Here is a 25094-nt window from a genome sequence, read left to right on the forward strand (position 1 = left end):
ATTCCACCAAGCTTGTTGATAGTCAAAATATGTGAAAGTGGGTCCGTGAGAAATTATTTCGGTAAGCTTGGTGTTGAATTTGATGGGAGCTCGGGGAGAAATGTCTCGGTCAGAAGGGTGAATGACCCTTGTAATTTTTGCAGTTGAATAATTTACAATGTCGGGATTTTTATTATCAGCAAAATGTCTAAATTTTCTTGACTCAGCCCGAGTCAAAATCCTTTCATAAAATTCAACTGTCTTTAGATTGTCATGAGGAGTAAAATATTGGTTTTCACCAAACATTTTTCTTGCAAAAACAAAAGGGTCTTTGTGATAGAAACCTTTTTCAACTGTCATAATTTTCTCTAAATGTCTGGGAAACCATTTGGATTTAGTCTTGACATTTTTTCGAGGGGCTGGCGATGCCGGAATGACCACCTCATTCAAAATATTTTTTGGTTTTAGAGGGGAAGGGGACTGTACCTCTTACGTAGTCAAAATTTCGTAACCCATTGCTGTCAAAAGTTCTGGCGGTATCATGGCCAGCTTGTCATAAGGTAGAAAGACAGATTTTGAGTCCGATGGTCCGAGAAGTTTGGTCGAAGAAGATTGACCTGTTCCTGGGTTAATTTTGGTTGAGGCTGTTGGGTCAAGGATTTGTCCGAAGCTTTGGTTGCCTCAAGCCGCCTTCGAATAGGAGTTAGTTTGGCTGGAACTATTTGAGTCTCGGGCTGGGCCGGAGCCTTGCCTTTGTCTTTTCGGGGGGGCATGGTGAAGGATTTTTTCCCTGTAAGAATTCACGGGTGAGAAAATCGGGAAGAGAATTTGAATCTCCGTGTATAAATTCAATGTCAAAGTCAAAAACAGATAGGATGGCTTGCCATCGTGCAAAAATCTGTTTAGAGGCAATATTTAAAATATCCTTTTGCGAAATGTCCTTTGCAGATTTACAATCAATTCTTAAAAGAAATTTTTGGTTTAAAAGGTCACCTTGAAATTTAGAAATGGAAAGAACAATAGCAAGGATTTCTTTTTTAATGGTGGAATAATTCTTCCGGGTATCATTCCAATGTTTAGAAATAAATTGCACAATTTGTTCTTTTCCAAGGTCATTCTTTTGTTTCAAAATACCTCCATATCCAATATCGGAGGCATCGGTTTCTACAATTTTAAATGCAAAGGGGTCAGCAAGATGTAAACAAGGTATTTCTTTGACCAACGTTTTAATCTTGCGAACAGTGTCGGAATGTAAACTAGTCCAAGGGACTGGATTTTTCTTTAACCTTTGGTGTAAAGGTTTGCAAATGATATTAATATTTGGAATAAAGTCAATAACATAATTCAAAGATCCAAGAAATCTTTGCAAGCGAGTCTTGTCTTTAATATCGCCTGGGAATTTGTCGGAAAATTGAATAGAACGTTCGATGGGTATGATGGTACCACGTTCAATATAATGTCCAAGAAATCTAATCTTTGTCCGAAATAACAAAATTTTTGTCGGAGACAAAGCTAATCCACTTTGTTTGGTAACTTTCAAAAACTGATTAACATGTTTAAAATGGGAATCAATATCAGAAGAGAATATCAAAACGTCATCAATGTAAACAATGATATAATCAGAATAAGGGTTAAAGATATCATTCATAATTCTTTGAAATTCAGAAGGGGCATTTTTTAGTCCGAAGGGCATAACATTCCATTAAAATTGGTCAAAAGGCACAGTGAAAGCCGTCTTATAACGGTCCTTTTCAGAAATTTGAATCTGCCAAAATCCAGATTTCATGTCAAATTTAGAAAATATCTTGGAACGACACAAACTGTTCAAAAGATCCTTTTTGTTAGGGATCGGATATCGGATCCATTTTAAAGCAGAATTTAAAGGTTTATAATTCACAACAAGTCCGGGGACTCCACGTTCTAATTCTGCATTTTTATTGACGTAAAAAGCAGAACAACTCCATGGAGACTTGCTTTTTCGGATTAAACCTTTTTGTAAAAGATCTTCAATTTCTTTTTTACATAAAGTCAAAAGTTCAGAATTCATTTGTGAAGGCCTTGCCTTTGTAGGGATATTTTTTTCAGAAAAATCGGGTTCATAAGGTAAATCAACAATATGTCGCTTCCTGTTCCAGAAAGCATTTGGAAGAGTGGAACAGACTTCCTTTTTCAATTTATTTTCTAAAAGAAGGATTTTTTGTTTTATATCGGGATGAACTATCCTTTGTTCAATCCTTTTATAATCCGATTCTTCTTTTAAAAATAAAAGGTGAGATTCCTTATCTTTAATAAGACAATTAATCTCTTTGATAGATTGTTCCCGCAAAATATTTAAATTCCTCGTCTGAGGTTTAGAGATGAAATGAAAAGTAATTTTATTTCCCAAAATGTCTGTCTCAATTCCTTCCCGAGTTACCATGAAGGGTTGAATTAAATTAATAAATGGGGTTCCTAGAATAACATTTTGTCTTAAGTCCTTAGCCAATAAAAATGAAGTCTTTAAGGAAATATTGTCTTTGATAATCAAAACTTCTGGGAGTTTATAGCGAATGTTCAGATGTCCTCCTGAAGCGGTTTTCAATGCTTCGGTAGTTTTGTCAAAATATTTAGTTGGGATTAAACCTTCACGAATGCGGTTTAAGTCTGCACCGGTGTCAAAAAGGGCAGTAGTGTTTAATTCAAAATCATGGATTTTAATAGAAATATTAATTATCCATTTCTTTGAGGTAACTTCAGAAAGCAAGTGAAGAAAAGATGAATGGTCTGTTTCTTCAAGTTTTCCTGTTTGAGTTTCTTTTTTCTTTAAAAGTTGTCTCTTGAATTCTAAAAATTCTTGATGCTGCTCTATTTGATTTATTTTGAGAAAACGAATTTCCTTTTTTAATTCATTTATCTCAAACTGCAGGTCATTAGAATTTGTTGGTCGAGAAAATTGTTTCTTTCCTCTATTCAAAATATCAGTCAGATTGTACGGATTGTCAAAAGGTCTTAAAGTGGAAGTTTTTGTTTTTTGAAAACTGTTCATGGCAATCTCGGAATCAGAAAGATTATCAATTTTGTCTAGAATTTGTTCTTCATCCTTGGTCAAAACGCAAATAACCTTTGAATCCTTCTCGGGGTCCTTAGGTTCATCAATATTGGAATCAAAAAGATTTGCAAGTTCATCAAACTGGAGACCATCGTCATTATCCTCTATTTCGGAGAAATCGGAGGTCTCACTTTCTGAATCAATCATGAGTTGGTTTAATTGGTCAAGAGTTTCTTCGTCTAATTCCAACTCATTAATCCTTTTAAAAACTTTGCAAAATTTGCGGGTATGTCCCTTTTTCCCGCAGTTAAAGCAAGTGAAATTTGAGAAATCCTTTCTCTCAACTTGTTTTTTAGAGTCAAAATTTTTCTTTTTAGAAAACTTATTAGGTTTTCTAGTAAAATTTTTCTTTTTCTTTTGTTCGGTTTTCTCGGGAGGACAATTTCCTTTGCACTTTGGAGTCTTTTTTGAAGAAAAGTCATAAGAAGGGTCATACTGTCTACAAAAGTCTCCTAATCCTTTGTTACCGAGGGATTTTTCTTTTTTAAGTTGTTTTTGCAACTTAATGTTATTACACATCTCGGAACCAGTCTTAAAAACATAAGAAACAAGTTCACCATAAGAAAGGATGTTAAAAGGTATTTCTTCGCCGAACTGTTTCGGTATACGCTTTCGGACTTGATTTCCGATAAGGATAGGAAGACCGGCAAGGAATTTCTCTTTCCGTAATGGTTGGTTGCAATCCGGTCGGAGCAAAACACGTTGGAAGAATTCGTCCTTGTATTGTCCGAACTCACCTAAGGATCTACATTTTAAATTTGAAAGAAGATCTTGGTTGTGGTCACGAACAACAGAAGGATCACCAATGAAATGCTGAGAAATGGAATAAATCAAAGTTGAAACAGCATCTTGGACCACTTGACCTTGGTCATCAAAAACAGTTTGACCATTTTCTTCTGTTTTGACAGCATTCAAAATCTGATTTCGTTGGTCTTCGGTGAGATAATTATCCCACCATCCTTTTAAAGTTCCTAAAAATCCGGCTATAATCATAAAAGCAATTTGCTGGTCATTTGTGTCTGGAATGGTTTTGTAAGTTGTTGCTAACATTACCATTTGGTTTAAAACTTGAATCAAATTTGCTTCCGAAACGCCATCGATGTTCCATTCGTAAATCGCGTCAGCAGAATATTTATTCTGGAACCTAGTCGAAGATTCTTCCTTAACGAGATCGGGAGGAGTGGCACGAGAATAATAAAGTTTCTGAGGTTCTTTCCAAGATAACTTGTTGATCCGAGGACTATCTTCGGAGTCTAGCGTAGAAATCTTTGGAGTATCAGAATTTTCAGAAAATTGATCACAATCTAAAATGGCAACTTCCTTAGGACTAGAAATTGTTAAAGGTCTTTCAACCTTTGGTGTGCTCAAAACTGGTTGAAGGACAGGAATGTCTGCAGTCTTTTTCTTTCTCTCCTTTTCTCTTATAAAGAAATTTCTTTTTTCTTGAAGGGCTTCATAAAATTCTTTGCTGAATTTCTTCGGCATTTCAAAATTCTTAAAAAGGGGTTGTTTTAAATTATAAGAAGAAGAAGAAGAAACAGGTTGGACAGGATTGGAGAATGAACGAGAAGAGATCGTAGAATCGAGAGTCGTTTCGATTCTATTTAATTGTTCTCCTATCGTGTGGATATGTTGATTTGCAAAATTGTTTTGTTCAATAATTTTTTTGAATTCTTTTTCTGGTTTGAAATCCTTATCTTCGTCACAAGGTTTTTTGAAAGGTGCAGTTGGAATGATCTGAGTCCTATAATCAATATTAATTTTTCTCAAAGGAGGGTGATTAGATTCAATCTCATGACCATCGTCTAATCTCCATTTAAAAATTTTGTTAATGTTAAAAACCTCTCTTTGTTCAAGAAAATGGTTTTCAAACCAATCAAAGAAAAACATATGCTCTCCTAATTATATATATATATATATAGAGAGAGAGAGAGAGAGAGAGAGAGAGAGAGAGAGAGAGAGGAAAGAATCCTAAAAAAAGGCATAACATTTAACCTAGCTAATTACAACTCATACATATATTTTACAGCTCATTCCCACACTTCCCTTCAAGTTGGTGCATAGATGTCGTGAATGCCCAACTTGTCAAGTGAGCTGTGGAAGACCCCGCTTGATACAGCCTTTGTCAAAATATTTGCCAACTGGTCTTGAGATCGCACAAACGGAAATGGAATCACTTTGGAGTCCAAGTTTCGTTTGATAAAATGACGGTTCACTTCAATATATTTGGTACGGTCATGCTGAACTGGATTGTGAGAGATGTCAATTGCCGCTTTGTTATCACAAAACAACTTCATCCCGGCTGTAGGAGCGAACCCAATCTTTGACATTAACTTCTTAGGCCATAGGAGCTCACATAACTCTTTGGCCATCCCTCTAAATTCGGCCTCTGCACTTGATAATGCCACCACCTTCTACTTCTTGCTCCTCCAAGTAACTAAGTTTCCTCCCACGAAGGTGAAGTATCCCGATATTGATCTCATGTCAAAAACACTCTTGGCCCAGTCCGCATTAGTAAACCCTTCGATCTCAAGATAACCTTTTTTTGAGAATCTCAAACCTCGCCCTGGAGAGGTCTTCAAATAGCGAAGTATACGCAACACTATATTCATATGATCTTCACTCGGACATGCATGAATTGGCTAACAATACTCACTGCTTATGCAATGTCGGGACGGGTATGCGATAGATAAATTAGTTTGCGAACTAACCTTTAATACATTTCTTTATTTGTTGGCACTTGATCTGGATACTCCCCAAGCCTATGGTTTCGAGCAATTGGTGTGTCTGCGGGTTTGCAGTCCAACATTCCCACCTCCGCCAATAGGTCTAGCACATACTTTCTTTGTGAGATAAATATTTCCCCTGTCGATCTCGCTACCTCAATACCTAGGAAGAGAAAGTGCCGAGGAAATCGCAACAACTCCAACCCCAGTCACCGGATAGGTGAATCCATTAGCATTTGAGATACTATCACGTCTTGATTCTGAAGTACGAACAAAATTATCGGGAGTAAATGTCATGTGTTGGACCCAAAAAAAAAAATGTCATATGATCCATGGCTCCCGAATCAATGATCCAGTGATTGCAATCAGCCTGATTGGAACTAACCAAAGCACTTCCATGATTACCTTCTGACATTGCATTATGTGGATCCAATGGGACCGCCCTAATCGAGGATTAACGTACAATGCTCACAAGGAACAAACCCTAGGCTCTGATACCATGTTAACACAAAGAGATTTCGAGGAAAAACATATTCCTTAATTTTTTGTATATCTTCTTCATATATTTTACAATGACCTATATATATATATATATGAAAGAATCCTAAAAAAAGGCATAACCTTTAACCTAGCTAATTACAACTCATACATATATTTTGCAGCTCCCACACAGCTTTGGTCTCATTGACGGTGGGGTCGCCGCAAATAATCCCGTAAGTGCAAAAACAAGAACGAAGGTTCGGGTACAATATTATCATAGAATGAATCGCAACGGCATTACACTGTTGCTATTTCCTAAACTTTTCTAAGATGCGGTAATTTTTCTTTTTTTTTAGGTTAAATAAGATGCGGTAATTCAGTGTCTGACTATATGACAGGAAATTACAAGCAAAGTTTTCTTTCTTAATTGCAAAGAAACATTACGAAGTTTCATTTGTTGGAAAGCTTGTCACGACCCGTTACTATCTCACGCCAAAAGAAGCAAGAAAAGAGAGAACTAACGACATGCAATTTTGTATTTTGCAGACCCTCGTTGCTCTGAGCCACATAAAGAGAGAAAGCCTCTTGCAAAACAACGAGTTCAAGGACATAAATCTAAGAGAGACCGATCAAATGCTGGTGCTATCACTTGGTACTGGCACGGCCAAGTATGAAGAGAAGTACAGTGCCATCAAGGCCACTAGATGGGGACTTACCAATTGGATCTTTCACCTTGGTTTCACTTCGTTACTCGATATCTTCAGTGACGCGAGCTCTGACATGGTCGATATTCACTTGTCTACTCGCTTCCAATACACAAGCTGCAAGCACACTTACCAACGGATTCAGGTATGAGATGGATTGCAGACATGGCGTTTGGCTTCAAGAAACAGTCATTTTGGCGCTTTTAGTGGCTCATGACAACGTGACTTATTTTGAAATGATTTCATGTGGGTTGCTTCGAAACAAGTTGACACCTTGAACGGAAAAGAATCATCGGTGGATATTGCGACCCCATAGAATCTACAGAGACTCATGGAAATAGGGCAGACGCTATTGCAGAAACCGGTGTCGAGGGTAAACCTAGAGACTGGTAGGTTCGAAGAGATTGAAGGAGAAGGCACCAATGGAGAAGCGCTCACTCGCTTTGCAACTCAGCTCTCCAAAGAAAGGAAGAGGCGAAACAAGTAGGAAATCAGACATTCGAAAATGATCTGTCATGATTTGTGAAGATGCTGCTCAGATTAATTGCAATATTGGTAGAATTTTTTGTGTCTCCTTCAATAATGAACTTATGTAATTTCAATCGCGACCCGATTTTATTGAGTTCCAGTACTTTAAGTTTATCCCTGACTATTTTATTTTTTTTCGAAGTACTTCAATAGAGTTGATTTTTTGTGTTTTGGCAGAAAATTCAAATGTGACTCATAATTTGGCTTTAAAACGCCATCAAAAAAATAGTCTTTCCTTCGTATCGTTAGTGGAATTGTTTTAGGCCATTCGTGGACTAAAGTCCTTATCAAACATCATAATCAAAAAGGAAATGCTTCCTTGAAAATACTATCGGGAGCGGTACAATCTCAATCATAAATCTACACACTATCACCACGTGTTATGTATAAAGCATTCATTGATTGGGAGATCATGTGGTCAGAAATAACTGACAGTATTATCTAGCAGTTTCCTAATCAAAAGTAAGGTCGAAAAAACGATTCCTTCCTATCTCTACCAAACATGCCGCCTCTAATAAGAAATAAAGTAAATTGAATTTTGACGAGGGTTGCCTAAGGGGGAAAAAAAAGGCAATTCACTAAGTACATGACAAATTGGCCTCTTTAAAAAACAAAAATTTAGCCCAAAAGACTTAAGCCTCAGCTTATCCTTACATCTTTATTTCTTCCGCAGCTAGTTTTTCAAAAATTAATAGAAAAAAAAAAAGAAATATAAGAGGGAGATTAGGCAAAAGAAAATGGAAAAAAGAGCGAAACCGTGAGAGAGAGATAGGGGTTTTCGTTAAGCAAGCCACGGACACCTCAACTCGGGGAATCAATATCATTTCAAATCGTTCGATAAAAACTCTAAGTCTTGATTCCTTTAATCGGAGAGAATTCCTTAATAAGATTGTAATTTCAGACTGTGTTAAATTCTACATTGCTCTTATTGATCTATAAAATCATCTTGTGAAAAACTTTAGGGTGTCGGGAATGGTGGGACTTTATGAAAGTTGATTTGAGGTTACGATTTGGTCGAGGTCAAATTTTGAAGTTTGTTGTGCACTGCTAGAACTATATTCGAATTACTGCGTTTGGCACTGGTTCTCGCCCATCTCCGGCCATCTTTTGGGTCGAGGCGAAGTCACCTTTTAAGTATGTCGAGTTAGCTTTCCAATGACTCAAGACTCACCTGAAATGGGCGTAAGTAGAGTTCAAACGAACTGTTTTAAATTCGGCGCACAAGCTGCATTAGTACAGTAAACAGTAGTAGTTCTTCTGCTTTGGAGGAGATTTTCGCTGGCCCGTTGGAGTCATTTTGTTACCGAATAAGCTTAGTTGCTCATTATTTGATAAGGTAGTCAACTACCTAATTTTGATAGATGTTTCTCGCCTAATTGATATGATTTTGAGTTGTTTTGCTTGAGGTAGCTTTCGTGTTTTGGTTTAGCATTTTCAAGTGAGGAGTGTTTATATCTAGTATGATTTGTAAACTCGTGTCTTGGAAATAATTTAAATTAGATATGTTATAAGTTATCAATATGCATCACATGGTATGCTATAAGGATGAGTATGGTTCCAAGTGTTGGGGCTAACAATCAACCTAGAAGTGGGGTTGAACAGGTTGAGTGGTGATTTATAAAAACTTTTACAGAATGATAAACAATCACCAATGACAATGTTTAAGTGCAGTGAACAAGTGTGAGTGATGCTGATAAGTAAAACATATAGTATCAAATCAAATCACACATAGATATATAGTGGTTCGACTTATAGCAAGCCTACGTCCACTCTCGGACTAACAGCCTCAACAGCAGCTAATTCCACCAATAATTAGCATTGGATATTGCAACGGGCAAGTGTTATTCCTATATCACGATAGATCAAACTATCAGTACACGAACACAGTATGCAATCAAACGTTAGCACCCTCTTACACTTGTATGAGTACTTAGACTATTACGGTGTTCACAGACAAACACAAAAAATGGGCAGTGATGCTGGTCACACAAGGAGCTCGAAGGTGTTTGTCGGGTTCTGAGTAGGTTCACTCTTTTTTTTTTTTTAACACCTCTTTGTTCACTCTTTTCAGCTCATCTCAGTACGTTCCATTACAGTATTTCGCACTTGAGCACTTCACTCTTCAACTCAGCACACTTTGTTCTTTGGCCCTTCCTTCTCCTTATATAGACCTTCGGGCTTCATACTAGTCGTTAGGGTTCTTCAAAGATGCATAGCTGGCCATCAAGGATGTATAGTTGGATAACAGGTACACTGAAGATTGTTATCCCCATGGGATACAACAATAGTACTAGTCCAAGCTAAAGACAATAGTACCGATCCTAGTCGAAGACAATCCGTACATTTTAGGTCGGGAGATTAGGTAGTACAGCTTCAATCCTTGTTAGTAGATCAACAACTCCACTCTTTGCCAAAAGATCAAATAGTACAGCTCCAATTCGCATGCAAGGAATGATCCTGGACAAACATTGTTCATCTGTACTGCATGCAGTGTCAACTTTCAACAGTCCTTTTGCAGGTTTGTCTGTGGAATCCGGAGCGTCAAACAGCCCTATTCTCAAGTATCAGCAGTCATGCTGGTCTAGGAATATCACACTTTTGTCACACTAAGGTGGAACAAGGAATGGAACATTGGATTGGTGGGAATGGGTTCCGCTCCGGGTTCTAGGGTATATAGAGTAGGTTTCGTATTCCAAAAATTGGGAAACCGATTCCGACAGGTAGGTTACCGATTCGTTGAAACTTAAAACCTCAAACTTGGAAAAAGGCTTTGTGTTTTCCTTGTTCCATACTTCACGTGATCCTGCGTAATTTCATGGCGTCCAATGATGAGTATGTAATCTGAAACCACTAATCTAAACTTCCATTTCCAACGATATCCATGATCGATACTTTTACTCTATTATTGTTTCATATTCTTTATGTGACTAAATATGAGTTGTGATTAGTAAATTATAGCAGCAAATTGTAGTCATGAGAACTGATGATTCACCGAAATTGTGCAATTAAGAATATAGGTGAAGCTTGGGTAGACCTTAGAACCGACCCTAGAACCTTGTGATAGGGTAGGTTCCAAGTACCATGGGATTAAAGATAGGTTCCAAGTTCCAAAAATTGGAGAATCATTTTTGATGGACCTGGACCGAATCTGGAACCCCTCACCCCTAATATGATACTAATTGAAAAGAAAAAAATTGGGTTTGGAACATATTTGTTACATAAAATCGGATCAGACATTTACTATCCCTTTGATTAATTGAAAATGCATTGTAAAGTATCTCTTGAAAAAGATTGGCAGTTGACTATTTATGAAATAGTTTGATGAAATGTTAATGAAATGTATTCTTCGTGATGGAAGAAATTACAGAAGTTTTATATCTATTTGTGAACGTTGTTTTTTTACAGGGATTTTGAAATGATTTTATTACTGGTTGGAGGATTGTGTTGATGGTTTTATATTTTTGAGGTTGTGAACCATCAAAGGGTTGTGAGTGTGCACATTGTTCTCAGAAAGTCTTGTTTATGCTGGGCAACCAACTAATATAGGTGGAGACCTGGGCTAGGTAGGGGTGAGCAAGAGAACTGGACTAGACCGGAAACCACCCCAATCAAACCGAACAGGCCAGTTCAGAATGGTTTCGGTGGAACCGGTCCTGAATATCGGTCCAATTCCCCATTTCAGGTGTGAACCCACCAACCGAGATCACTCGGACCGGAACCGGTGGGCCAACCTAGGAACTTGACCAGTTAATTTGCATCATAGATGATGCAATGAGGAATTTGTCATTTTTTTGGGGGGGGGGGGGGAGGGCGTGCGTGGGTGGGGTGGGGTGTGGGGGTCTTCGTGTTGTAATCTTGAAATGGCGCCTTAGTAGACAAACCGACAAACACAGAGAATCTGGAATGGCACTTCTTCCCGCTACTAAATAGCTTCACCATGAGGGCATTCTCTCAATTCTTCGGCCAACCCCATATTTATACTAGGCTTTACACGTTCAGGGAGCCCCTACACATATTATGTCTTCAACTTGTTGCAGTATTCGAGAGTAAACAATATGCGTAAATTTCATATTCCTTGTTTTTTGGTTTATGTCTCGATTCAGTGATGCTTCTTGTTAATTTGTTAACTCACGGCCCGTTCTAGGACCCACCTGAGAACCGGCCCATCCGTGTGGGTCCAAGAACCAGTTGACGGTTTTTAGTCTCGGTTTGTGGAATCGGCCCTTCATGGACGGTTACTTGTTCTAGGGTGGGAATTGGCCAACTCTAGAATCGATCACCCATAACCTAGAGGACAATATTGGTTGACCTTGTCCAAGGGCGTCAAGCGTGACCATAGTTCTATATAAAGAAATAGATTTTGATTGAATATGATATAACTCATCTTTGATTTTGTCAATATATTATATATTGGATTTGGATAAATGTGTTTCTTGTACGGTCCATAAATGTCCATAGTGAATGCAGGTTCTAGTTAGAAGAAATGTGTACTACTCCCTAAAATGTGTTGAGAGTCATACTACATATATTGATAGGCACAAATTTAGGCTCTCTCTTGGTGATCTGCTCCGATATCGATATCCGGCTTCTGATGTATGCTCCCAACACAGTGGTTTGCTCATACCATTATCTCAATTCTTTTCTGGTTCTCTAACTATTGATGAATAGAAGGAGGTTACGGTGGGTGAGTTTTGCGAATTGGATTTTGGTATGAGTTGAGATAATTGTATGTATGTTTGAAATAGCATTTGGTGATTTAGTTTTGTTAGTCATTGAATATTTACATTATCTCTATTGAACTTCAGTACTCTAATCCTATACCTAGTTTGCTGCTTTATCAAATTGTAGATGTGTACATTTTGATAACATGCTAATATTGATTATGTGTGCGAGAGTTTGCGGCTTTGTCATTTTCCCTGTACTTGTAGAGTTGAGGGGTGATATGGTAAGTGAAGAAGAAATATAACGGGACAGAGACAAGGACTCAAAGATCAAGTCTCTCAAGAGGAGAGCCAAACAGGAATCGTCGACATCATATAAGCGACTCAGAGAATGTACAGTTCTAGAAGACAAAATTCTTCCGGTGCGGGCAACTGTTTATCGACCATGTTTACGAATTCTTCTTTGTTGTAAAGGACAGTAAGATAATAAGACGAGTGCAAGGAAACAAAAGAATTCTTCTTTGTTCTGGTATTGCAATCGCTTATTTTCTGACCAAAAAAAAAAAACTGGATAACCGAGTCTGAACCCACAGAGAAATCTCACAAATTATGTTTTGACTATGCATCAACTTGATGCAATGAATTTGTACAGGTAAAAGAAACAAGCCTCACATCGTTAATTCCTCTTAAAGAATCTGCCCCTCTTTCAATTGACATAACATCCCTATTGAAAGAAACTATTGTACACGAAACCTATTATCTACAGACTCACTCGCACTCCATCAGTTGCACGATGAGGTGAAGAAATTACCTCAAGAAAGTGCACGTTGTAAAGATCAACTTCAATAGCTGTAGCTGATGCCCCCGCGCAAGTGTATAGATACAAAATCTGCTCCTAAAATGTATCAAAACTTCCAGTGCAAGGAAGCATCTACGGCTTCAGGAGGCAATGATTCTAGAACGAGACAAGGAAGCTACAAATAAAACTTTGAGCTGCTTGCGATCTACTTGCGCTGCATGCGCAGAGTCCACATACATTAGAGCCTAATTAAGAGCACAACCTGCAGCAAAATTGGGGCAGCTCTCCCCAAAGAAATCATCTGGAAAGTCGATTCTTTTTAGTGCCGCTTTTGACTGAGCTAGGACGATTAGAAGGTGGACTGGGATAGTTCGTTGTTCGATCTGAATGAGGAGGAGACAAAGTGGGAAGCACCTCAAGGATAGAACGAGGAGAATAACGGGACACTAGTGTCAAGTCAGAAGTCTCAACATGAGATTGTCGGCCACCCTCACTGGTGAAAAAGTGTAATTAGGAAGTTGCAACCAACAGAATGCAACAACAGATGCACCATTTACATATCAAAGTTTGAAAATCAGGTAACGAGGAAGGGAATGCGTGAAAGCTAACCTCTAGAGTTGTACCTGTCAATGACCGCCTTAAGAGCTGTACTTTGTGCAGCTGTTGGCAAGATGGGCAGCTTGTCAACAGTACGCTTGATATGCTCTCGTGGGCTCTGTGATAAATCCTGTAAAACCACACACAGGATACTGAGAACAATGGTCTATAGTGCAGTTCTTATTTGCTTGTAAAGTCGCCAAGAAGTGGAATGTGCAGATCACCAGAGATTTTCTGCTCAGCGCTTGAGTATGAGATGGGATATCTATCTGCTGTGAACTTTTGAGGAAAGGATGTTCAAGTAGCATGGCTGCTGAAGGCCTTTCAGCTGGATCCCTTCGAAAGCAGTGTTGCAGGAAATCCTTTCCCTCAGATGACAATGTTTCAGGTATTGACGGAGAATTATTCATAGCTTTAAACATAGCTGCAACCTGCAATTAGGTACTTTGACTAAGGATAAGCTAACCCAAAAAGCTTATGAAGCAAACACACAATGGAAACTGCATTACAAAGTGCACTAAACAATAACAAAATCCTCAACAAAGTTTAGAGACCCAGAACTAAGGTTAATACCAATGTCTCAATACCATCTTACATCCATACCCGTAGAAACACACTTACGGTCTGGCTTTTTTCATATATAAAATAGTGCGGTAATTAACAGCATAAAAAGATCAGAACAAAAAATACAATAAGCAGCTGCTGTTTATCTTGGCCAAAAAGAATAGGAGAAGAAAAAGACTGAAAACATAGATGGAAACCCAACTTCTGCCATGGTAGAGGATTGCAAATGTATTAGCAAGTTTCAGTGAGAGCTTTTCATGTCTTGATAAAAGTTTGGAACCAAACGTTAGTTATTAGTTAAAACTTAGAGCAAAAGTACATAAACAGAATGCAACTGAATGAAAGAAATTATTAGTATTATTGGAAAGTGATGCCATTATGCTGTTGACTTCCAGCTTAGAACTTTAGGTATCTCGAACTTTTTCACTTCAAGCCGCAATGTACAGAGCTCATTGGACCAAACAAAACAATGATCTTACCCCCTCAAACTCACTCCAAGGAGGTTTCCCAGTTAGCATTTCGACAATAGTGCATCCCAAACTCCATATATCAACAGCAAGAGCATGATCGGAGCCATTATCTTTCTGCATCACGGCCTGTATGAGCTGCAGAGGATGTAATCGCATCAGAGACACCAAGCCACAAGAAGGGAACACGAAAGTTCGTGAAATAGAAACTACCTCTGGAGCCATCCAATATGGGCTTCCCTTTAAAGAGAGATCAGCTGTTTGTCCAGTTAGCTAAGGGAAAGTAATATACACATCAGTGAAGCCAAAGCTAGTTCGGTTGCCCATGAAACATGGAGTGCTAATTCCTGACAGTAGCTACTATAGTAATTAAAATTGAATGGATTCATCAGGATGGAAAAAAATAACTCTTAACAATAACCTTAGTTCCAATGTCCAACTCATGTCAACTCATTATTTGGACATGCATATAGTTGTCCCTTGTGGGAAAGAGCTGGAAGCTTACGTGCTTAGCCATCCCAAAGTCAGCAAGTTTGACAATTCCAGATGCATCCACAAGTAAATTAGCCCCCTTGATGTCCCTACACAGGTCAAAGAGTTTCTATAGGTCCCAACAGACGGCAAAAAATCTAATCGATCCTTTTCCAATGTAAAGGATGTGAGGATTTAAGAAGGCTAATAACAATGTCCAAGTGATCCCAAGATGCTTAAACCCTTATCCAGTTACCTATGTATTGTCTTCTTACTATGTAAGTAAGCCAATCCAGACAGAATGTGGCGAGTAAAATTGCGCACAACTGATTCTGTTATGGCCCCACAATGATCCCGGACATATTTGTTGATGGAACCAGGATGAACATACTCAAGATATATATAAAACCGATCCTCAACCTGTATGCGACGACATTGAATCTTAGTCAAATAATAGTCCACAGAAAACCATTTGAAGACATGTCAACCCACATCTCAGTCAAACTAGGTTCTAAAACGAAACTGCTATGGATGCATGTCAAGCTTGGACGTGCAGATAAGCCTGAAAGATGACTCACAATTTCACTGCCATAATACTGCACGATATTTGGATGCTTAAGCCGGCTGAGCACTTTAATTTCCTGCAACAGATATTTGATACGAGAGGATAATGTGAGATCTTAGGAACCACCTGATAAATGTCAACATCACATGATTTTTCTTCCGTTCAAGAGGCCGAAGAGCAAACAATTCTATCGCAAACAAGAAAAATCTATGACTTTATTTTTGAGGGGTAACTGAACTTGTAATACTTGGTTTGTGATGAAGGTAAAATCAATCCCTTCATAGCAGATATTTAGTTTTGACCTCAGTAGCATAAATCTGGACCCTAGTGGATGGCAAAACTTACCTGCTCTAACTGCCGCATGCACTCGGCAGATTTTGGATCATCAGGCAATAATTCAACTTCTTTCATTGCACAGAGAGCCCCAGTTTCTCTGTCAGGCAAGAAAGTACATGTCAGTTGATTATACTTGACCAAAACAAACGAACCACAAGTGGGACATGAAAACTGCCTGAACTAACTTACCGATTGCTAGCAACATAAACACTTCCAAATGTGCCACGTCCAATAAGCCTTCCTTTTTGCCATTGACTCTTTAGTGGCAAGGACTCTGTTTTTACAGTGACTTGAGCATTGGGAGGTGAATTTGAAGGCAAAGCTGCTCCAGGAGGACGAGGTAAAGGGTGGACACCAGCTTGAACATTACTTTCACGCCAAGCTGTAGAGTTTTCAACCAATGACTTGTGATGCATTGGCGATGCTGATCCACATAAACTTTTAGAAGTTCGATGAGGATTTTTTGTTTGAGGACTCAGAAGGGGTGAGCCATTGTGCTCCAAGAATGATGGAGAAGGCAAACCGGTTGGCATCTCAGGTGCAGACCATATATTATTTCCTCTTGTAGTTAGGCAATGGTATGGTAAGAGATCACCAAGTGATGTTCTTTGTGGGCTAAATGCAGGACTTGTGAAAGGGCTAGTGGGGACACTCCTAGCAGGCACATTGAGCCTGAAATTGTCTCCAGATCTTTCTACACCTTTTCCAGCCAAACAAACTGCCATAGATGGCCCCACATCGACATTCTCAACAACCTCATTTCCATTCTGGTACGCAAGAGCGCTGTGGTAGATAGCATGACAAGAGCAACAGTTGACTGAGTTAATTCCAAAGCAGGTAAACAGCAATTCATCCTTAATAAGAAACAATCAGAGATGTGCATAAAAAGGTCAAGCAAGACACTAAATACACTGATGCAGGCATTTGTGAACAAATATGCATATCATAGATGGGGATGCACATGAATTCACAGTAACAAAAAACAAAACCCATTTTCTCATGGACAAAAATATTCAGCATAATTATCTTATTCTTTCTCTCTTGTTGTGATTATTTTCCATAAATCAGCGCCTGGCAACAGAGACAAGATCTTGAGACAATCTCCTTTTCAATTTTCTGATTTTTGCTGGCAGGGAAAGGATATTTCTGCATTACATAAAATAATCACAACTTGATTGCTCAATTCGTTTCTTATTTTGCATGAACCAATGGTTGCAAAGGTGTTGGAGAAGGTTAAACTCCTGTCATTTTTTTTTTTTTTTTGGAATACCAGCATATATGATAGGTCGACCCGGCATATTCTTTGTTGAAGTCCATCAAAAACAGCACTTGCAAATGAGCTTGTCTATTAAGGTACTTCAACGTTACTGCAATTTACAATTTCAAAAAGCCTCTTCTATCGAATTATCTATTTTACCTGATGATGCCAGCGAAAGTGGAACTTATGATGACATCTAGTACGACCACCCATGCTTTATTCTATTTAACTATGACTTGTGAAGTAACTGGGATTATTCACCTAGGGGGAGGAAAAGCTTTTGTATACTTGAAATGAAGTCACTCTGATCAATTCACCATGAAAAATCGAAATAATTGCTCTATAAATCTACTCCACCCAAGATGAGATCATCATCGAACCCGTGAGTATGATCGAACCCGAAAATCAAACCACAATCCTGTCTAATCAAACTGTGCTAAAGCTGAATTGACCTGCTAACAAGCTGAAAACGAAAATCTGATTAGAGAAAAGTAAAATACCAACACAGCGCGAGTCAAAACATTCAAATCAACAGTATACGCCAGAAATCCAATCCACATTGCACAACGATTGCATTAAGAAAGTCGTTACCAGCCAACAGGAGCGGCAGGCGCAGGTCCGTCACCGCATGCATCGCCTTCTCTGTCCCTAATAATGCCGGCCTCCTCCGGCGACGGAAGCGGACAATCTCCTGCCTCCGAGACCGAGCCCGAAATTCCCTCCTTCTGGCGGAGCAGCAGCGCCAACTCCGGAAGCGGGAGGGGATGCGCCACCACGGCGGTCGCCGGCGAGCTCCCGTCGGGGGACAGAGGAGGCAACTGGAGCGCCCCGTCCATTTCCTGGTCGCTCAGGTACCGCAGGTTCATCTGGCGCGTGAGCCTCCGCCCGAAGCGCTCGGCCCCGCGGCGTTCCTTCCCGGTGGGCGACGGGGAGGCTGATCCCGGGGACGGCTGCTTGGCGGCAGAGCTGGACAATGAGATGTTCTGGAGCCAGCGCATTACGAGCCGATCATTGTGCGCGAAAGCCACGGCGGGGGTGGTGGTTGATCAAATGACGGAATGCGCGGGCTTCAGGACTTGGGGGGATTCGGGAGCCACGGAGGGGAAGCGGAAGAGGAGGAAGAGAGGCATGGAGGAGGTGGAGGCGGAGAGAGAGAGAGAGAGAGAGAGAGAGAGAGAGAGACGGTGGTTTGTGGTGGTGGAGGAGGAGGAGGTCAGGTCAGAGTCGTTTTGCTCCGACGGGAGAGTGGAACGCGGTTTGCAAACGACGTCAACTCTCTCTCTCTTTCTCGCGGGGTCGTTGGGCCCGTGTAAGGTGAGGACGAGCAGTTTCTCGTTTTGGGTTAATCAGGTAATTAGTTACAAAAAAAATAATTGGATTAGTTTAGATTGTGCCTTGATAATTAAGAACCATCATATCCGCAGAGAGAGAGAGAGAGAGTACATAGTCAGCTTGCAAATTTAAGGGAGTCTAATCATTCTTTATGTTCGTTCGAGTTCCACCACATAATTTGACCTCAACTGCATGGACAATCCAATTGCGTTCCCGCCTATTTGAATTTAGAAATCTTTGGTCTAGATTATTATGCTCTTTCCGTATTGTTAGGGCCGACTCCGAGGTTTTGTTAGGCTTTGTTATCAAAACTTGCAGGCTCTCGAAATCAGACGTTTTGATCCTCCAACTTGAGTGGGTAGGCGGCCAACCAAACTCCGTGTGTGGAGAAAACTTGTACCAAAAGAAATTTCGTATCCTGGCCGCTCGCCCGGAGTTTTTCGACTCGAGCCTCGCCTGATCTTTAAGATTAGGGAGTCATTCCACCAAAATAATCAGGATGTCCTAGTCGAAGAAGAGCAATCCCAGTCGCTTATCGAGACGATTAGAAACTGGTCGGTCGTTGATTTCGTCGCAATTTCACCCACGGATTCTGTCCGGTTTTCACCCACGGATTGCCTGGTCATGCGGTATCGCAACGCGATGATGACATGATGTCACGATCAATCTAGAACGTCTACTTCTTCTGGTCCCCGTCGTTTCCTAGTAAAAGTCGGATGCCCTGTTTGAAATATTTTGGCCTCCTTTACTAATTTTGTCTAAGGACATTTTGGCTTTTTCTTTGGTTTGTTTCTCTAGGTTTAGGGTCCAACGTTCAAAGAGTTTGGGAAGTCAAATAAGCCTTGTCTATGGAGGAGGTGGCAGCCAGCCAATGATGCCTGCCGTGGCCGCAGTCGAGAGGTTGCCCCCACCCCCAACATCGGCGCGAACGCGTCAAACATGTTAAAGGTGTTAGTAAGGAAAAGGACTTAATTGAATAATCTTCAAAAGCTTAAGATTTGACAGCATGAAATCGAAAGCTAGAGGATCAGATCGGCAATATGAATGAGATGGTCGCCAATGCTAGGCGATCTGGCAATGGCCACCGTCGCCTTTAGCCAAGTAAATAGGCCATACCATAGTTGTGAATTTACGAAAAAAGAGATTTAATAATGTATTTTTCTATTTTGTTCAACTTTCTAGTAATTTTAACATGCTATGATATTCTCTCTCTCTCTCTCTTTTTCAACTTTGTAGATCTGAACATGTTTTTAAGCTACTAAATAGGCCACACCATAGAGCGCGAGGATCTCAATTAGCTTTGTAGTTGCAAAAGCTTGAAAGCCATGTAGAAGAAATTCATTAAGAAGAAGAGTCTATAAGGACTGTTTTGTAGCAGTAGTCCAAACGAGCCTCTACAATCACTGGTGGGAAAACCCAGCTTTTTTTTAAAAAAAAATTTGATTTGGACTTAAGTTGGTATTTTCAACTACTGCCTTGAAGTTTTAGAATTTGTTAAAGCAACCTGAAGTGAATGCAACCAGTTTTACTATTTTTTTTTTATATATAAATAGAAAGCATGTCGAGCAGACTATAAAAGCATAGTCTCCCAAACCTCGTAATTATGCCAATTTATTCCTAAACTTATTGTAGGATAACCAAATCATTCCTAAACTTTTCAATTGTGCCAATTTAGTCATGAATATTTTTTTTTTTTTTTTGATGACCCGGGGAACCCCCGCACGGCCGGCAGCCGGGGGGTAAACCCCGGGGGCAACACGTGCTAGCCACCATACACGTGCCACCGGGTAAGTCACCCCGCGACGCCTCCGGGATTTGAACACTCGACCTTTTGCAAGAGGAAGAGTGCGCAAGCCACTGCGCCACCCCAGGTGGGTGGTTAGTCATGAATATTTTCATCCTAAACTTTTTAACGATTTGTTAATTTAGTCATCCCCGTTAATTTTAACCGATGATTGCTAACGTAGAGGTCTAGCTAGCGAGATAACACCGACAGTACTACATGGCAAGGTTGGTGCCGACGTGAACAATACTCATAATTTCTCTTTTATTTTGTGAATTTTTTCTTGTTCTTTTTTTTCCTTTCTTTCATTTTTCTTTTCTTTTTCTTTTTTATTTTTTCCTTTTTTCCCTCCGCCGACCATCGCTGGGCCTTGTTGATGGCTAGCGGAGGTCGATGGCCATTGGCGAGGGCCTTGACCCCTCGCCGACTTGAGATGAGGGCATTCCTCACCGGATCTAATGAGGACCGCCCTTGCTCATCTCCCGGTGAGGGTCGCCTTCTCCTTGGTGGGCATGGGCTCCCTTGCCAAATCAAGTGAGGGCGAGGGTTGCCCTCGCTTAAGGCCGACGGCCTCCACCGATCATCAACAAGGCCCGACGATGGCTAGTGAAGAGAAAAAAGAGAAAAGGAAAAAAAGAAAAAAAAAGAAGAAAGAAAAAGGAAATAAGGAAATAAATCGAATTTTAAAAAAATTGCAAAAATTATGCATGTTAGCACCAGCAAAGACCGACAATGTCATGTAAGAAGGCCGGCGCTGACCGGACCTCCACTTTAGCTATTTTCGTCCAAAATTGGCCGCAAAAATTAAGTTATTAAATCATCAAAAAGTTTATGACCAAATTGATAAATGGTTAAAAGGATTAGAACCAAATTAGCAAAAATGAAAGGTTTATGATAAAAATTAGTAAATTGTCAAAAGATTTATAACTCACTTATTACAATTGAAAGGTTTATAACTGAATTAATTATTGTACATTTAATTTTGAATTTTTTAGGAAATTTTCTCCTCAGTGTCCTTTTAAAAAACGGCATTTACCTCCCAAAAAGGACGTTATGGATGATCAAAGAAGGTCAAGTCAACGATTAGTCTCCTGGATAAAGCTTTTCACTGATATGTTGAAAATTGAAAGTCATAAAACAAACATATCAAAGTGAAATATGTCTCCATAGCAAAAAGACTTCCCTTCACTTCCTTTCTCTCCACGATCTAACGACCATTTGAATTGTCATAGAGAAATTTGTCCAAAAATTCTAAACTTATTATTGTACGATAGCCAATATAGGCTTAAATATTTTAATTGTGCTAATTCAGTCGTATTCTTCGTAAAAATAAAAAGCCTTTTTTCAAAGAAAAAAAAATCTTCATCATTGGGATATCAATTACTGCGCAATATTTCGCACATTCTCATTGTGATATAACTTTGTGGATTACCGACCAAAATGTCCCATTCATGTTAAGACTGAAAATTTTGAGAACCTTTCTATAACCGAAGTAGGTCCTTCCTTGTCTCTAGCAAGAAAGAACCCAAACATGCTTGGGTACCAATAAAGAAATGAATTGTGTTATCTTCTAGATACTCAATCCAAGCAAGACAAAAAGAAGTGAATGGTTATGTTGATAGTGGATATTCAAGACGCATGAAGAGAAATTCATCAAAAGCTACGATTCTTACACGTGTTAACTAGAATAGATTACCATATTTAGGCCAAGTGCTAGAGGAGGATCATAGGCTGTTGCAGAAATAGAATTGAACATTTTGGAATGCTGTCTTTACAGAGCTGCAGATTTAGTTCCGTAACCGCTGATGACAGAATCAACGGCTGCTCGTGGAGTTTGAATTTCCGACACTCATTTGAGGTCTCATGGTTATAAATTCAATCCGAAGGAAAGTAGTAGAGGTTGAGGGAAACGAACAAATTTTGGCATATACTCTTCTTGAGTATTCATCTCCTTATTGTTCTTGTGTGCACAAGCTGTGTACATCTTATTGTTTTTCTCTTTAGAGGTCTGAGCGTCTGTAAGCAAAATAAGAGAAGTCGTTGAGCATTGCGGAGTTTCGAGTAGAAGCAATGCGTTATATGCTCGTTGGCCACATCTCAAGGATTACAATAGGGGATTCGTGCATTGATTTGGGCTGTTAAAGCTAGGAAAGTGGAGCATGTGAAGGCTCCGTTCGTTACGCAGAAAACAACTTTCAAAAAGATCTATATATATATATATATATATATATATATATATATATTATTTTTCTATGTTTGGTTCATGTAAAATAAAATGAGTCAAGGAAAATATTTTTCTGTCAATGGAAAAAAATCACCAAAAGTGAGTAAAGTGATTTTCTCTTCCCTCATCTTTCCTCCCTTCACTTCTTCACCTTCCTTTTCTTTTTAATTATTTAAAAAAGTATTAAATATTTAAATATTTTTTCCTTCTTCATCCGCCAGGTGTTGGCCACGGTGCCCAAGGCTGGTGAGCTCGAGCTCACCCAAGGCCCGTGAGCTCTGATTGCTTGTGGCTACCGCCGGCGGGGGACGGCACGGGAAGAAGGAAAAAGCAAAAGAAAGAAAATAAAATAAAATAAAATAAAGAAAATAAAAAAAAAATTAAATAAAAGTTATTAAAATTTTGGATTTTTTTAAATTTATAAAAATTATCCATGTTAATGCCGGCCTTACTACATAGAATGACTGGCATCCATATCGGTAATTTCTGACCAAATGACGATGCAAAAAATCAAAATAGATTTTCCTTACCAAACAACGAAAAATATTTTCTAGTTTATTTTCAAGTCTCAGCCGAATATCGTAAAATATTGTAATTTTCCTAAAAAATGTATTTTCAAAGAATATTTTTCAGAAACATCACATTTTTTGCGAAACGATCGGAGCTTGAGTGGATAGTTCAAACTGCTATGAATATGTTTTTGCATTTCTTCACTCCCTTAAACTTCCCTTTGTATACCGTTGATAGAAGATAATTGTTTCAACACACGCATAATTGCTGCTACAGCGTCACACACTGTACGAGAATTAGTCGTTAAAAAGAAAAAAGTTTGAATTTCCTTAAACAATATATTCACCAACCTCGTGGTTGTTTTTGCTTGATCCTTTTAATCGAACATTTGGAAGAAGAACAGCACAAAAAAGTAATCGATGAATTATACATTTGTTTATATATTTATTTTTATTTTTATATACTTATTTCTTTTCTCTCAATCGGTCTTGCTTTTATTTTATTTATTTTTGGGTTCATCGACCATCTACCCCAACTAATTTGGGATAAAAGTGATATTGATGTTGATGTTGTTATTTACCTCAAGAAAATTAGCCTGTCAAGCAAAAAAAAAAAAAATTACTTTCACTTTCTTTTTAATTTCACGCTGTAAAGATTGATTCAATACAATTTGATTACATTTTTTTTTATCTTCGGTCACATTATGAATACAACTAATTTCATCTTTACTGGTCAATTGCTATAATTTTATTGTTAACCAGTTCCAATTAACTTCGACATAATACCAAAATAAATAAATAAATAAAATAAGGTGGTTGGGAAAATGTTTTCCTACATCAAGCGGGTTGTAGTAATAGTCATTCGTTCAATTCCTTCGAGTGAATTTAGATATTACATGACGATTACGTATGAACATGTGTCGTTGAAATTTGTATTGGACACCCTCAAAACCAATGGCGCCCGCTCACTTGCCATCTCGATGCCGCTTCTACATTTGGGAATTCGATAAAAGGAATAAGATTGGTGGTGATAATGAAAGGTGCCGGTTCAAGAGCATTTGACAAAACCCATCATTCTTAAATGTTAATAAGTGCTTCCAAGATATTGGTTAACCACACTTAACAAGAAAAAATATCCGTTCCTAATCCAATCGATGCATATCGTATGAGAAAATTAAGGTTTTGAAAATGACAGAATTTCCTTACTTGACTATTTAAACAAGTGACTTGATGTATGACCAAAGAAAAAATAATAAAACTGAGTACGTTAGATTTTGGCATTTCAGCAAGTAATGCGTCAGCCTCAATCGCCGGCTGTCTACAGCCATATGCTATTTGTGGAAATTGTCAAAAGCGGCATATGATTCCATACAGGTGGGCCAAGTGAAGAGACAAAATTAAAGTGTGCGTTTGGACTTTTCCTCGCACTTAGATAATTGATAAGAGTATCCTCTTAGAGTTAATTTTTATTTTATTATAAAGATTAAAGTAAAAAGAGAATTATTAAATGAGTTCGACCGGGTCTACCTTGCATCTAGCCAAACTTGGCTTGTCACGTCCCTACCTCCGGGCACGCCATAATCCTATCAAATGCCATGGGTCATTTAAAGGTGATGTCCCAAGCACGTCGTCGACCCATTCATTTTATTTTTCAATTAAATGCATGTGGAAACGATTCTCAATCCCTAGACTAACATAACAATAGGGATTGTCAGAAAGGAAACCAATAATCATCAAACAACAAAAGCTCATTTTATTTATTTATTGTTGACTCTGGAAAGCACATATGCAGACAAGCCCTACTTCAAGGCAACTTCCTACGATTGTCAAAAATATACTAGGCCGGGGTCGGGGGTCAACATTACTCCAGTCTACTCAAAAAGGAAGGTCAATGTCTACATCCTCCTCGAGCCGGTGAGTCGGCCGAGGTCTCAAGGTCATCAATCGGATCGGACGCAATGTCGCGGGTCCGATCAATGGCCATCCCGAACCACACCGGTCCGCTCTCCATCGCTAAGGTCCT

General features: G+C 39.0%; 1 protein-coding gene and 1 pseudogene across 2 annotated transcripts; one reads left to right on the plus strand and one right to left on the minus strand.

Moving 5' to 3' along the window:
• Positions 1-7542, plus strand: part of LOC115746949 — a 31995-nt pseudogene extending 24453 nt beyond the window's left edge.
• Positions 7543-12737: 5195 nt separating this feature from the next.
• On the minus strand, positions 12738-18486 carry LOC115746971 (mitogen-activated protein kinase kinase kinase 5). Of its 2 annotated transcripts, none has more exons than XM_030682971.2 (11): positions 17815-18485; positions 16155-16748; positions 15975-16062; positions 15643-15705; positions 15321-15484; positions 15099-15174; positions 14807-14866; positions 14606-14731; positions 13787-13993; positions 13589-13692; positions 12738-13458 (listed from the first exon to the last, which is right to left on the minus strand). In XM_030682971.2, exons 1-11 carry the CDS (start codon positions 18219-18221, stop codon positions 13263-13265), a joined length of 2085 nt encoding a protein of 694 aa, XP_030538831.2. In that variant the 5' UTR covers positions 18222-18485; the 3' UTR covers positions 12738-13262. The 2 variants fall into 2 exon arrangements, with proteins under 2 accessions (XP_030538831.2, XP_030538832.2); XM_030682972.2 differs by having other exon boundaries at positions 13279-13458; positions 13575-13692; positions 17815-18486.
• Between the last annotated feature and the right edge of the window lie 6608 nt (positions 18487-25094).

This window comes from Rhodamnia argentea, chromosome 11, assembly GCF_020921035.1.
Source record: "Rhodamnia argentea isolate NSW1041297 chromosome 11, ASM2092103v1, whole genome shotgun sequence".
Taxonomy (NCBI): domain Eukaryota; kingdom Viridiplantae; phylum Streptophyta; class Magnoliopsida; order Myrtales; family Myrtaceae; genus Rhodamnia; species Rhodamnia argentea.